The 15,765-nt window shown below is 47.9% G+C and overlaps 1 protein-coding gene across 3 annotated transcripts in view; it reads right to left on the reverse strand.

The window, feature by feature from the left end:
- Positions 1-15,765, reverse strand: part of HDLBP (high density lipoprotein binding protein) — a 38,364-nt gene that overhangs the window by 20,379 nt on the left and 2,220 nt on the right. For 2 of the 3 annotated variants that reach the window (XM_071437242.1, XM_071437246.1), the window contains exons 2-3: positions 736-803; positions 51-163 (exon numbers count right to left, since the gene is read on the reverse strand). In XM_071437242.1, the coding sequence (XP_071293343.1) occupies positions 51-126 (76 nt within the window). In that variant the 5' untranslated portion in view covers positions 127-163; positions 736-803. Of the gene's footprint in view, positions 1-50; positions 164-735; positions 804-4,865; positions 4,978-15,765 lie in introns of those variants that run through there. The other variant, XM_071437243.1, reaches the window with a different exon arrangement.

Raw genomic sequence — 15,765 nt, forward strand, 5'->3', positions numbered from 1 at the left:
TTTAAGAGGTCTGTGCAGTCTGGATGGAGAAGCACATCACAGGAACTCACCTTTCACCTGCTGCTGGGCCAGGCCGCTGCGGTGTTCAGCAAAGCTCTCCTGGGTCAAAACTGCCACAGAGCTCATTGTCGACTTCCCACCCACACACAATCCGGGTATGCCACTGGAAGAGATGCAAGTGGCAACAGTATTACCAACAGCAGCCAGGGTGAACAAAGTCAGTCCAGGAAGACAAAGTATATGTTACTGAGCACTCTTCCAGTCTTCCTCTTGAAAAGCACCCCCAGGGCCCACTGGCTGCCTGATTTCCTTGTTGAAACAGGAATTTTGGGGGAATATTTCCTCCCTACACAGTGGTCACCAAAACCAGAGCTCCTCCCTAAGAAGGCAGAGGACGTGTAACCTAAGAAGGTCACTGGAAAGGGGGACACCACAAATTTTTAAAGCATACTCTAGTTAACTTAAAGTACAGTCTCATTCATCTATTAATTATTAATGGCATGCAATTTTTACATGAGTATGTGAATGTCTGGACAGTCAGTCCAAGACCATCGTGTACCCCTAGAGATAAAAGAGAAAGGAGCCAAGAAGCTGTTTCCTCTTCATTAGAAACTTATTTAGGTGCCTGACTTAGGGAGACACTCAGAAAGCCACTCTGACTAGCAAGCTCAGCAGCAGCAAGATCTTTGGCTCCCCAAAATAAGAACTTAACAGCTAAATGGTATAAGAACTTACCAGCTAAATGGTCAGTAGCCAGAGAGTCCGTCCTGTAAGCTGCCTGTTTGTCAGCCTGCCAGCTTTTGCTGTAGAGAAAAAAAAAATTAAAATAAATAAATTAGGCCCAAGACAAGAGAAAACATGACATTCCTCTTACTGTGACTTCCAACAGAGCACTGCCTGTATCTTTCAAAGCTGCACCTTATCCAAAACACTCTCATACCCAGCTGCATCTCCCCACACATGACACCTGTCATATTTTACTAGCTGTGCCACCATCTACTCAAACTTCACAGCAGGAAGTCTGGAGTAGTTACTCTTTCACCACAGTGGCTACAAGAGTAGCCATCCAATATCAGGCAAAAAAATAGTCAATTAATAGCAGATGTTCAAAATGAAATTTCAGGGTTGTAAGCAAGATCTTCTCTAGTCAGAAGAGACTAACAACCTGAAAACCTGCCAACAACACTGCCATCAGTCACAAGTTAGGAATGTAGTTCAGTGGAGCCTGGGTGAATCAACACAGACATCCTCACAAACCAAGGCAAACACTCAGGGCTCTCTACACTCAGCTGCTGGGCAGTCCAGCAGTTTTTATTGCAATAAGATCATGCACCAGGCACTAAATTCTGTCTCCAGGCCTAAATCTGAAAGTTTGAAGAAGAAAATTTGCACTGGTTTACATGGACTATTTTAAATGCGTACAAAAGGCAGAATCAAGAAGAAAAATACACTGCTGGGAAAGGATTTCCATCTCCTGAATCTAGATCTGCAGATTTACTGAAAAAGTGCTTAGGAATACAAGTGAAAATGTAAAAGTCAGGACAGTACACAGAGTGTCAGCTGTACAACATCCACACTCAGAGTCCCCCAGAGCTGCTCTGTGTGCTTCTGCAGGGCTTGCACTCTCCTAAAACCCAGTGCCTCTGCCTGCTCATGGGACAAGAGGCTCCTCTCCCACACACACCCTGCAGAGCTGCTTGGACCATCTTCTGTACAGCTTGACTGCTTTTCAGGAAAGTGACAGCTGCCATCTCTGACATTGCAATATGTTAGAAAATGCTCCCCAAACCAGGGTCACTCCTAAAAACACAGTGTTGCCAACGGGGTGTCTCACATTATGCTAGAGCTGTGATGCAATAAGGGAGGCTGATGGTGGCAGAAGGAGGGAAGAACAGAGAAAACAGGGATGCAACAGAGTCATATAGGCCTGATCTGCATCTCAGCCAAGGCCATTGTTTTCCCCTACTTCAACATGCCTTTAAGAGGCAGAAGGCAGCACAAACTGTGCTGTCAGAGCAATAGAGCTAATGCTGCAATTAATCCAGGAATGAGGCAGCAGGTACTGGGACAGCCAGTCATGCTGCTGAAGTACAGCTGCTGCAGCAATGCAGATCTCTGCAAGGCATTTGCTGTGTACAGAAAGGGTGGCTAGCAACCTGATCTTGGAGAAATCTCCTTGCTGTCCAGGGTTACACCCCAGTGTAAGACATGGTTACGTGTCCATGGTACATGCCTGTGCTGCTCAAGCTGCTGCAGGTCCAAGGAAAGCAAGTTACTGCCATGGCACCTGTTCCAGACTATCTCACCAAGGCTTGCAGACTCTGTGGCAGCTCCTCCAGCCCCTTGGGTCACTAACGAGGGTGCCACCACCTCATGGCAAGCTCCAAATGAGGCAGGAGGGAGAGGCATGCTAGACATCATTAACAGCTGTCAAGATCTGGCCAGAGCCTTGCTAAAGGCACAGATGTGCTTATAACTCTCATTTCTCCAGAAAACACCACCTGGCTGATCTTGCACGTATTTTCCTCCTTAGAGGAGGAGGGTAAGCATAAGAAGTCAGTGAACAACACCCAATATAGCACCTACTTGAAAGACACAACCTCAAGGCACAGCTGCTGGTTTCACTGTGTACACAGCAGCTGCACAGATCCTCCTTCAGCCTCCACCTCAGAGAGCAGCCAGACATTCAATGCAGAATCAAAGGGCAGCATTTATCCATATGAATTTCTGCTTCGTCACCCATACAAGAAGCTAAGAACAAATACTCCTCATCTCCAGCAATCCCAAGCATCTGGTATATTGTAGGCCTCAGGGATTCATCTCTGGCCAAAATCAGAGGCAACCATTAGAATGGTATTTTAAATGTAACATCAAAACCAGCAGTTCAAGCACTACATTTGGACCTTACACCTCCTTGGCTTCCTACTTAGGTTTTGAAACTAAGGTTACAGCTACGTCATGCCAGCATGGAGCTGACTGGGTCAACAGGTTTCAAACTGCCTGGTTGATACACTGCCTGTAGTTCTGGCCTTGTGCACCAAATAAAGTTACAGAAGTCTAGAGTCCATTTCAATAAAGAGAACGAATTCTCGAATAAAGAGAAACATCCTAAAAATAACCGCCAGCAAGGGCCAGATCTAATCACACGGGAAACATTTGTATGAAGAGAAACAAAGGCAAAGTCATGAGTTACACCACCAATACAGGCAGTTCTTGTGGACGGAAATGTCAGTTACACGTTATTTAAAAGTGTATTTAATAAAAACATTATTACTTTGTTAATGCGATGCAGTGAGAACCACACACAGCAACAGGGCTGGGCTGGTTGTGGTAGGCACTGTCCTCTGTCAAACGTTCACACAGGACAGGGCACCCTCTTGGTTGATGAGTGGACATAGATGAAAATACTTCCTTTCTGAAAACCGACGGCTCCCTCCGAGACTGCAGGCCCAGGTCCCCTGGTTTGGAGGGGATGGCGCTGACAGACAGCTGCTGTGTGGCAGAACGCAGTCTCCCTTCGTGGCGATTCCCGACTTAATGCATCACAGAGTGCAACCCGACCGCAGCCCTGGCCGCGGGCAGCCCTGACCCATCCCCCATGTTTACTCTTCCACCAGCGCCGGCCCCGCCACCGCGGCTGGCCACGGACAGGAGGAGCCCTGTGGCGGCCCCGCCACCGAGGACGTGCACCCGGCCGCGTCCTGCTGGCCGGCCCGGTGGGGCAGGCGGAGACGGCGCCTCTCAGCGGGGCTGGGACAGGGGCAGCGGCACGGGGCCGCCTGTCCGCTCGGCCCCGCCGTGCCCGGCCGAGGGGCGGGGGAGCCGCCAGGCCCCGCGGGCCCGGCCGGGCGGGCGGCGCCGCCAGCGCCACCTCAGCACTGGCGGCACCGGGGGCGGGGCGGCGGGGCGGGGCGGCGCCCTTAAAGGGCCCGGCGGGCCCCGCTGTCACCGCGCCCCCCGAGGGGCCGAGCGGGAGGGGGCGGCGGGGGCGCGCCCAGCGCACCGGGACCGTGCGGGAACGGGGTCGGGGCGCGGCCAGTGCCACGGGGCAGCTGCAGCCACAGCTCCGGCAGCCCCAGCCCGCCGCGGCCCTGCGGCTTGCAGGCCGGGGACGGCCGCATCAGGCGAGCGGGGGGGCAGGAGCTCTCGCGGGGCCCAGTGACAGCCTCGAGCGCGGCTCCGCAGCCGCCGGAACGGTGCCGGTGGCGGGCAGCGCGGCGGGCACGGCCACCTCCGGGCCCGGCGCTGGCACCTCCCCCCGCCGACGGTGGCCAGGGCGCTCGTCCTTCTATAGCCACGGCAGGAGGGGAGCGCTCGGCCCGCGGCCGGCTGGGCTGCCCGCCGCCGGCGCTCCGCGGGCTGACCAACACCGGACGAACGCTCGCCTCCGGCCGCTTTGGCTCCTATCGGAATCAAACCCTAAGACGGCCGGGAACGGCATGGAGCCGCCTCGGTCTGCGCCACTAACCCTCTCCCACCAACGATGGGATCCACGCCGTGCCTCGGCCCGGCCGCCCCCTCCCCAGGCAGCCGCGGGGCCCGGCCTCCCCATCGGCCCGGCCCCACTCGCCGGCCATCCGCGGCAGCTGCTGCCGGCCGGCACAGCCATGCCACCGCCGGCCGAGGCCGTGCCGCGGGGCCAGACTTTTCCCCACCTCCCGCCGCCGGATGCCCTCCCTCGCCGGACTTTGCCCTGCCCGGCCCGGCCGGCGGGAAGTTAGCGCGGACTTTGCAGGCAGCGCCGACACGTCGGTGCCCTGGGGAGGATGCAAGGCCGCCTCGGGCCGGGCCGGGCCTCCCCGCCAGCCTCCACGTCGGCGCCGCGGCCGCGGCGGAGGGGCCGCCCCCCGTCCCCCGTGACTCACTCCGGCCGGTGCCCGCTCGCCCGCCCTTCTGGAGAAACGGAGCGCTCCTGGGAGAACGGCGCGGCGCCCGCCCCGCCGCCTATATAGGCCGGGCCGCTGCCAATCCCCGGGCCGCACGTCAGCGGGACATGCCCCTTCCCGGCGGGGCCGGCCCGCCACGCGTGCCCTGCGCCGCCGGGGACGCCCCGCTGCGGCCGAGCGGCCCGGGAGCCTGCGGCTCTGCTGGCGGCCCCACTCCCGCTCTGCGCCCTCGGGACCGCGTCGATATCCGCGGTACAGGCCCTGTGCACCTTCCGTGCGGATTGACCGCGGAACGCGCCTCCCGACCGCAGCCCAGCGGCAGCGCCGAACCGCCCGCGGGCCCTTACCCAGCCCCGCGACGGCCCCAGAGCTCAGGATTGCCCGCTTTGGGCGAGCCCGGTTTCACGCAGGGTTAGTGAGCAGTGGCTCATGAGGGCTCTGATCAGCCTGAAAACCCCGGCTTAGAGAAGAGAGCGAGCAGCTGGGGCTCCTGCCAGGTCCCGCGGGTGCAGAGGGACAGCGAGGCCCCAGCCCCGAGAGGCCCCTTGATCCACCTCCTCCTGCACGCACTGTCAGAGCAGCAGCTACCCGAAGTGAGGCTGCAGGCAGGCAGGAGGGGCAAGGTAAGAGCAAGAGGACGGAAAAAAAAAATAGAAAGAAAACCACAGAAAACCCCGCAAACCACGACATAATCCCCCAGAAAAATGAAATTAAAAAAAAGCGCACCTCTCTTCTTATTCCAATCTGCAATTTGGGAAGAGTGAAGGAGGGGAGAGGCAAGCCAGCAAGCACAATACCCTCCTTTCCTGCACGGAGGATGTTTATTACTTTGTGCAATATAGATGTTTTTAATTATTAGCTCTGCACCCTCAGGGAACCAAGGAAAAAACCCTGTCCCATTCCCATCACTGTAAAAATGCATCCAATTTGAACTGATTTTTGCATTAGCTCATTTTCCTACACAGGATTAATCTTTCTCATAATTCCTAACTTACACTTAGTGACCGGTTTTCTCATTCCCACCTTGAGAAAGAGCACTCCCAGATCCTAGCAAACAAAACGAAAGCTGCTCTGTGGAGCTCTGACCACAAAAATCTGAGGTCATTGGGTTAACTGCTTTTGAGTACAGGCAGTAAATTTTAGAGATTTCATGCACTGTATTTATGGAAACATGGATGGTATTTAGCCTTTAGTAAAATTTTACTTATTAGTAAACAAGAGTAGATTTCTCCATTTCTCCTCTTTTTATCTTATGACTGGGAGGACATCATCAAAACACTTGAATTTTTTGACACAAACAATTTATAACTATAAATAAAGATACACTTGTGGGTGAAATAAGGAATTCTGCTGAACAGAGAACAGTCATCAGGACTGGGTTGACACCATGGCCGGGCACCTCTGTGATCTTCTCCCCCAGCCCAGGTTCTCCTCAAAGCCTGTTATCTCTGGGAGGATGCAGGAATCCCACTCCAGGCAGGGGGTTCTCCACAGACAGGCAGAGACCACTGCTGCCAAGTCATATCTGCTGCAGGAGCTGGCTCTGGCTGCTCTGGCACAAAGCACCTGAGCTGGGGATGCCACCAGCACCCCTAAGGCCCCCAAGCAGGCTGGTGCCTACCAAGGCATTTGGGGGTTCATGTAAAAGCAGAGCTCCAGGGACCTGGGCAAACCTCAGCACGTCCAGACTCTGGGCAGCAGCTGCAGTGCAGGGTGCTGTAATTTGGGACTCAGAACCTTGCTTAAGGTGCAGGATGCTTTTCAGGTGCTCCCTCGTGTTTATCTCCCCAGTGCAAAGCTCCTCTCAACACTAACTTCCAATTAACTCTAACATGAGTAAGTACCACGGTCCCCTGTGCCAGGGAACCACAGAAGCATCACACCAAGGCACCAACATCATTCTCCCTCAACTCCACCTCATTATCTGGTTTAGCAGGGGCCCTCTGTGGGGACAAGCCACCTTGTGCCTCTGGGACAACAGCATGGCTCTCTCCTGCTTTCTCTATACAGTGCTACTGCAGCCATGGGTTGCCAGATCATTATGGATTTCTTGTTTTTATCACAGCTTCCTCTCCAGGTCTGCTTAAGAGGCAATCCTCCTCTGCCTGTTGCTCTTCCTTTATTTGTAGTTGCAAGTGGTGGGAGGGAAGTCTGCCAGTCCCAGAAGCTACTGGAAGGCCTGGAGCACCCCACTGTGTGCCACCCTCAAATAATGATTTCTGCTGAAGGAAATGTGTCACTGTTTCTAAGGCTGTTCTCCTTAGAGGAAGATCTTCCACAGGGAAAGAGGTGTGTGTATGGGAGAAAAAACCTCACCTTTCCTCCCACATTCAGTGCAATATACTGTGCATGGACAAAAACACATTTAGAGGGTACCAGGAGGCTCATTTCAACCTCCTGCTCCCACCAGCACATCAACCATCCATGTTCCATCCCATACCTTTTCTTCAATCAGGCTATGGAGTCTGGGTAGAGAGGGGTTTGCAGGGATTGTTCTTCAGGTCTGTTCTACTTACTTGCCCAAAAATGCAATCTCACATTAAAAAATAAATTAAAAATCCACTTGTCATGGAGATGTGTATAAAATGGCTCCTCTACAAGCCAGGTGCAGGAATTTTTGGTAGCTGAGGGGAATGGAGACAGAAGAAGGTATCCAACCCCGTGACAAACACTAACTTACCACTCTCCCTCAAGCAACCTGTATTTTGACAGCATTACAGTAGGCCCCAATGTCATGATTTGCTGGAATAAAGGAAAAAGAAGCCTCCTAAAGAGAGCACCAAAGGGTGGCAGAAAGGGTAAAGGATTGGGCAGTGTGTAGTTTCCATGGCTTATCAGACTGGCAGCTCATATCACCAGTCTGAGGGAGGACACAAATGGGACCAGCAGAAACATCAAACACACACAGAGATAAAAGTAACACTGCACTGGTTTGGGGCTTGTTTTTTTGGAACATGTGTTCACCCATGTGAAGGCAAGGTTGAGGAGTTAAGAAGCTTTCCATGATCACTTCACCCCAGAGCTCCTCGAGAAGGGAAAGCAAAGTGCACCTTAAACTACTGGAGCAAAAAGGCTGGTCTTTGCTGGCACATCTACCCTCGGCTGAGCTGGGATTTTGAAAGCATTTCTTCTGGCCTATTCCTATTTTCTGTTGTTATAACAGAGCCCTATTTTTCCTGCCAGAAACCAAAAGCCTTATTTGGAAAGCAACCCAAGTATGTTCCAAAGAGTGTGTGCTGTGATTTTATTTCCTGTTAAATATAACTCCAGATTTCTAAAACTGTATAAATAAGCACCCTTTTTGTACTCTGGGTGCTTATCCCACACCCTCAAGTCAGAGAACACCACAAAGGAGCTACCCCCTGAAAGCATCCATTTCATCACATCCCTTGCCAGAGGCATTAAGAGAAAAGGGTTGGGGGTATGCTTTGCATCACACTAGAAAAAGCAAGCAAAAGAGGCTTCAGGATGCAGGGCACTTGTATTGCAGGGAGTGCTGAGGTTCCCAGCCAAAGCAGGATTGTGTCTCAGCTCCACAGCTATCGCTGTGGCAAGCCAGGGGATCTTCCAACAGAACATTGGCATTTCTACAGAAAATCTCTGTTAAACTGAAGTTTGGAGTCAAACTATATAGATAGTTCTGCTAAGAGAATAAAAGAAGTTTCATCATAAGAAATTATTGAACGTGAGTCCACACTGCTTATGTCTCTGACTTTGAGATTAGTTTTTACTTATTTGCCACGAGGAAGAAAAGTTTCAGGGATGTGCAAATCAGATACCTATCTTCCCCATTCACACATCAGTGCTGGGAAGAAATGATTCTGTAGGCTAAATTCTGCCCCTTGGCTGTACTTAATGCAGCTCCACCATCTTCAGAGGCCCACTGCAAATACCCAATTAGAGAATTATAGGTAGAAAGAGAAAAGTCTACCCAAGCCTAGACACTAATCCCAGCTCCAACCACTTAGAGATGCTGTGAGGAAGAGAGGGTGGTGGAAGGAAGATGAGTTACTGTGTGTGTACAGTTTAATAAAATCAATTCAAAAGCAAAGCAGAGAGAAGCCACAGAGGACCAATCTGAGTCTGCCCTTCCACTTGCACTGTGAGAGAAATCTGATTTAACATAAACTTGGCTTTCAAGAAGTTGCTAAGGAGTAGAAGCAAATTTCAGGTTCCTGGCCTTGGGGAGCCAATAAACATTTTCATGAGGAATAAACATGAGGGATAAAGTAAAATACAGTATCTTCCAGTTTCACAGTAAAGCAAAACACTGGTTTGACTCAAAATGGAAAAAGTGATTCAGAAAGCAAAGATTCCAAATATATTGCCTGGAAAGTGGGAACAGCACAGAAATCACAGAAATTCAGAATATCTGGCAACACATGGAGGTCAGAGACTCTGGGGCCTGCTCAAAGCAGGGTCAGACCAGGGCATTCAGGGCTTTCCTCACTCAGGTCTTGAAAACCTTCTTAGCTGCACAAACTTTCTGGGCAACCTATTCCAAACCCTGACTATCCTTACAATGAAAAAAGGTTTCTTACTTGCAGTTAGAATTTCAATGTTGGCTTCTTATGCTGATCTGAACTTGCTTTTTAGTTTCAATTACCACCACACTGTGTGCTTATCACTCCCAGGTGCTTTCAGAGTGGTGCTGCAGCACTGCTTGCCATTCTACACTGCAGAAGAACAAAAATCTTCCACAATCAGCGAGCTGTGAGGTGCTTTCCAAAGCCTGCTAATATCCCAGCTACCCAAGAAATGAGGATTTTGGAGATACTGCAGAACAAAGCGTGCACTATTTTTTTTTCTGTTCTTCAAATGGAAACTTTTACTTTGCTCTCCTTTGGCTATTGGGTTGAAGTGCTTTTGTTTACCTTTCAGTGTCTCCTGATCTCTCTCCATTGGCCACTGCAATATAAAATGAACACGTGGCAATTTTTTTTAAAGAAATGCTGCCAGCAGCTCTCATCCACTCTACATTACCTAGCTTGAAAAGGCAAGGAATTTGCAAGCCCTAAACTTACCTTTTTCCACATTAACTGTCCTATACTTAGAAAATGTGAAGTCAGCTATGTCCCTGAGCTCAAACCTGCCACCAGACCCACCAAGACCCTCCTCCAGGTACTCTTAAGCTGCTGTTTTGCAGGGCAGAATTTCAGTACTTGCTTACAGCAGTTTATAAAGACAACAACAGCCACTTTTCCTACTGATTGGATAAATATATACAGAAAATAAAGAAAAGAAAAAAGAACAGTGGCAAACTAAATGAGACCTCCCCAGTGCCACTTTTCAGGGGAGAAGCAGAAAAACTGCAACTTAAGCAAAAATGTAAACAGACATTTGGTTTTGTCCACTCTGTTTGGGTTCCAGTTCTTTTTAATCTTGCTTAGCTACTTTGATTTGATGTATTATATTAAAAAAACTCAGCAAAGTTGTTCAAGGCTCCTTGAAAGATGTTAAAGATTCCTCAGTTCATAATGTTTATTGGATAACGAAGAGAAGAGAATGCCAGAGCTCCATTTTTATAAACTTCTTTGTGCTCTGGTATGTTTTGCTCTGAATTCCAGTTTCCCAAGTCACATGGCTTCACGAGACTCTTTAATTCTGTAAATTTTATTTTTCTTTATTTCTATCTTTCAGTTGCAATAATCAGCTTGAAATTACAACCCAGAAAAGTCAGTGTTGTTGTCACAAACAAAACACTTGAAAGAATAAAAGCCTGAAACTTGCAGGGAGGCTAGTGCTTTGTTTGGAGCAGGACAGAACTATTTAAAATGAAAAAAAACCACCTTCAGTTTGGCAACAATTCCTCTGAAAAAGCATTAAAGTAAATATCTGATTCCAACTGGAAAAGCAATGATTTCCCCTTTGGAAAAGCAATGCTCAGACCCTCACTATTTAAGCACTGCCTTCCCTTTGTCCTATTCATAGCACATGCAACAGGGGCTCAGCATATCCACAGACAAGCACTAATTCCTAATCTCTACTAGGCCAAGCAAAAGGCTCTTCATGTGTTAGACAGAATTACATCACAGTGATCTAAACTGACAGTGAAAAACCCAGACAGTCTTCCCTTCCAAATTTGCAAGGCCACTCTAAGCCTGCTATGAAAGGAGAGAAAGACAGATAGGGAGAAGTCAGAGTAAAACTATTCCCCCTAATTGTTACAAATAATATTATTTTACAGTTAAAACCCCTTTTCATAACTGAATCATTCCCAGTTCTACCCTGCTCATCTTTGGGCTGAACTGGGACAGGACATGAACCATTTTGGGTACAATTTTTTTGTTTTGATACCTCATGCTGCTCAGTCCTCCACCCACTTGGAATGGTGTCCTGAGCAAGATGAGTTTTCAAATAAAATAGAGAGGTAATGTTTCCTAAATTTGCAAGAACTTTTAACCTTCTGTAAATACTCACTGCTTGCTCTCATTTTACCCACAGCTATGCTGCAAGCAACAGAGCCATCTACTCGGGATTTTAATATAATGAAACTATTTATAAGAGCAAGAGTTTAAAAATCACTTTTAAGCTTCTTCAATGCTACATAACCAGCTCTACTTTTAAGCAATAGTCATATACCTACAACTTGCTATTCTCCAGACATTCCAAGGCTCCTTGTGAGACCAAACACCTAAATCCCAGCACACTGCACCAGCTGCTGAAGTATTCACTTTGAAAACAAAGGCATATGTACTAGCAGGTCAACCATAATACATTCCCATTCCCACTCTCACCCTGCCTGCTCTGAGAGTTTTTTTTTTCCAGTTTTCCTTTCAACTGCTCCAGCACAGGTTTACATTCAACTTTATCACTGGCACAGAGATAACTGCAAACTTACTTTCTCCTGAGCAATGGAAACTGCTGGAGCTGCTGCACAAACAGCAGAACCCTGCTCTCCTCTTTCAGAAATGCAGAAGTCAGGCAGCCCACACCATCTCCAGTGCCCACTGGAAACACAAAAATGCCCCCCAACTTTTGGGGCAAGAAGTAACAAGTCCACTGCAATCACTCCTGGCCTCCTTCCCCAAAGCAGCTTTTGCTGGCTTGGCCTTTGTCCCTGCCAGTGGGGAAATGTTAATTCTGTCTCTTACTCTCTTCCCTTTTCCTAACTCAGCCCATGTACCCATCCCATGCCTGAGGTCCCTTTTCTGGCCACACAGCCTGCCCTCAGCTTTGTTTGTCACTCAACTTTGGCAAATATCCCATTTATTTTGTGAAATAGCCAGTTCAATTCCCAGTGCCACAAATGCAGGGATAGACAAAAACACAGGACTACAAAAAAGCAGAAGAGAAGAAGCAAGTGATGCTACAGCAGGTGGAAGCACCTGAATCCAGCACTGGCCATCAAAGCTGTCAGTGTTCCTCTGAGAAAAAGGCTCTGCAGATTTTTCTGAGAAAAAGCTTCTGCAGATTTTTACAGCAACCTGCTGTAAAACCATTGAAATACCAGTCAACCAAAACCAGCATGGGTGGGGAAAAGAGGCAGGGGAGTGATGCCCATGCTGTGTGCCAATAGCTGGAACCAAGCCTGCAATCTGAATGATGTAAGAAGATTATTTGTTATCCAATCCCTGATGAAAAACATGCCAGAGGTTACCTTTGTGACAGTCAGCTATACCTGCTTCATGGTATTTACTGGGAGATATGACACCAGTAACCTTCCTTTGAGAGAGATCTCAACCAGCAGCTATCAATTCAATAACACAGACAGAAGGCTGGGTCCTGCCTCCTCCAAACAGGATTGCAGTAGTCATAACACAACAGGGTTCCAAGTCTTTCCCCTTAAATTCCAGTGATTTGCTGGGATGTTGCTGAATTCCCAGCACACAGGTATCAATTACCATGATGTGAGGACTCCCAGAAACTTTCCTGCACAGGTATTTCTCTTGCAGGTAAAAGATGTGGCATACACATAAGTTATATATGTGTGGATACTTTTACCAGAATGACACTGACACACATTTATAAGCAAGTTCCTTATAGAATTCTGTTTCTTGGTTTTGTTTCCATATTTGAGTTTGTTTTGTTGTTGGGGTCTTTTATTCAGGGGGGAGGGATGGGTGTGTCTCTTTTCTTTCATCAATGCTAAATAAATCTATCTGTTCCATCCACAAACTCTTCCCAAGTGGTTCTCTCATCACTGAAAAATTGTCAGTAAAACAGCAAAACTGTTGCTGGAAAACAGCTCCAGACACTGCTGTGGGGTGTAAGAGAATCTGGTACTACTTCCATTCTGTGTCAACAAGTAAATCCATTTTATTTTGCAATTAAATTAAACAACATCATTTAAGGGAGGTCGCATAAATATGCCTGTGCTATTCAATCCCCTCAAAGGCAAAACTTTTCCTGTGAGTCACCATTTCTCTGTGTCTTGCAGCTACTGAACCAATCCCTTCCCTTCTTCTAGGGCTGTTTTTCCACTGAAGTTAAACTCGTTATGATTTCCTCTAGATGAGCCTTTTGTGGTCTATCTTTTCTCTCAGGTTTCTCCCTGATTTTTTTTTCTGCCTGCTGCTTTGCAAGTGCCTCTTTTTGTGCCTCCTTGCTCCAAGCCCTGCTTCCCTTGTGCCTCAGCAACACAGCCAGCTCCCCCAGGGCAGGCAGCTGTGGCCAAGGTCAGCCCTCTGCACCCAAGGAGTGCTTACGTGTACTTTAGCTACTCACATGCTAATATATCCAGAAAGAAGTTGTAAAATATTAGTAGGTACCACTGAGCCTTGAGAGATCTGCCAGATGCAAGATTCAACAGCACAGAATCAGCTGTGAGAGAGAGACAAGTGAAGTCCAGCAGCAGGATCAAAGTATCTGCATTATATGGCAGCTGCCACAAGTGATTCCTGTACTTCTGCAAAACTGCTGGGAAAATATCAGAGCTTGTATAGGTAGAAACACCACAGATCATCACCTAAATGAAGGACAAATTAAGTATTTCAGCTTTAACACACCTTTTTTATGAAACAAACTCAGAACACTAATTACAGCCTGATTACTCCTCCTTGTTGCAATTAAAACCTTAAACACATAAATCCTTTAGCAACTCAGTTTTTCCCCTTGCTTTGGTTGGAAATTTTCCTCCCCATTTATTGATACATCTTTTTCCAGCCTGACTTTGTGATTTCCTCCCACTGAAGTCACACCATGAGTGCACAGAAGGAAGATGTGGAAAAAGATCACTTAAGTCATCAGGCATTCAGGACTTATCATTTAAGATGAGAATGCAAATCACAAGATTTTAATAGACTGTTTATATCCTAAAAATCTGCTTTCTTTTAAAGCTAAAGGGCAAATAAATACAAATATAAATATAAATGCAAATTTCTCAGGTCTAATTCCACATCCAGGATAAGCTAGTACCCCAAAATTGTTCTTCTAAAGCTAGGAGTTCCTAAAATGGAAAGAGCTCTTGAAACAAGCCCTAGATTGTTGACTTCATCACCAGTCTAGCATGAACACCTGGAGGCCAGAGACCACCTCCAGTGTCCTGAGTCCTCTGCAATCCCTTCCCCAAGAGGCCCTACTGACCAAGGCTCTCCCTTCCACTCCAAATGCAGTCTCACAGCCACAATAAACACCACAGACCCTGCAGGAATAGCTTCTAGACCAAAGGCCTGGAAAAAACAATAAGTAAAATTAAAAAAACATGAGAAAGCCCAACAAGCTACACAATAGCATTCTGCTTTCAAAGGTAGGGTAATTAGGAAGAGGAACAGAGACTTAATCCTGCAGCTGGGTTTTATTTTCCTGTCTCTTCTTGATCTGTTTTCATATTTTAATGCAATAACACCTACTTAATTTCTGCACACTGCAGGAGTTCTGCAGGCCCTGGGCCTCTCAGCACCATGCTCCTGGACAAGTCAGACTTGTTACCTCCTGGGTGAACACACCTTTCTCAGCCTACCTTAAAAACCCTGTTGCAACTTCTTCAGCGGTGCCCAGAATCCCAGACTGGTTTGGGTTGGAAGGAACCTTGACCACCATCCAATTCCACCCCATGTCATGGAAGGGAACCTTCCACTAGGCCAGCTTGCTCCAAGTCCTGTCCAACCTGGCCTTAAACATTTCCAGGCATGGGGAAGCCACCCCTATTCTGAGTATCTTTGTCAAGACTGTAACAACATTCACTTAAGGGTTCAAAACACCCATGGGAACACTTGCCAGTCTCATTATTTCACTCTGAGGTTTATTTTATAAGCTGTGCACAATACAGGCCTGAGGATTTCCTTCTGTAGAATTCTTGAATACAAACCAAAATTGAGCCATTGTTGAGTGACTTTTTTTCAAAGAGAAACATTTTCACATAAATATGATACTCTCCACAAACCCACCATTGTAATTAACAAAACCCTCCCAGTTATGGCAAGAGAACCATTCATTCACAAGGGAGGGTTTAGATTGGATATTGGGAAGCATCATCAGCCACCATCCCTGGAAGTGTTTGAGATGTATGGATGTGGGAATGGGTCAGTGCTGGGGAAGAGTTGGACTTGATGATGTTGGAGGTTTTTTCCACCCTAAATGATCCTGTGATTCTAACCACACACCTGCATTCAGTTTGAATGCTCTGGACTGGTCCCAGTGCCACTGCTGACTACTCTGACCATCTGATTGGAGTAGTGACTGGAGGAATTACCCAAATTTTCCCAGCAGCACAATCCTAAGTGCATTTGTACCAGCTTAACAAGCTTCTATATATAAAGAGAACAGTATGCTTTGGAAAAGGCAGTATCACCTGAAATACTGTGAAACATCCCAATTTTCATCAAAAAGGTGCCAACTGCACAGTTTGCCTTGTCTGGGATGGCTCCCACCCAGATAACAGCTATGGAAAGCCCAAGGTTACAAGGCTCTCTTCTAACAGACCATATTATCTTCTGAG

This window comes from Agelaius tricolor, unplaced genomic scaffold, assembly GCF_023055355.1.
Source record: "Agelaius tricolor isolate 1412-34295 unplaced genomic scaffold, bAgeTri1.0.p SCAF_12, whole genome shotgun sequence".
Lineage (NCBI taxonomy): Eukaryota > Metazoa > Chordata > Aves > Passeriformes > Icteridae > Agelaius > Agelaius tricolor.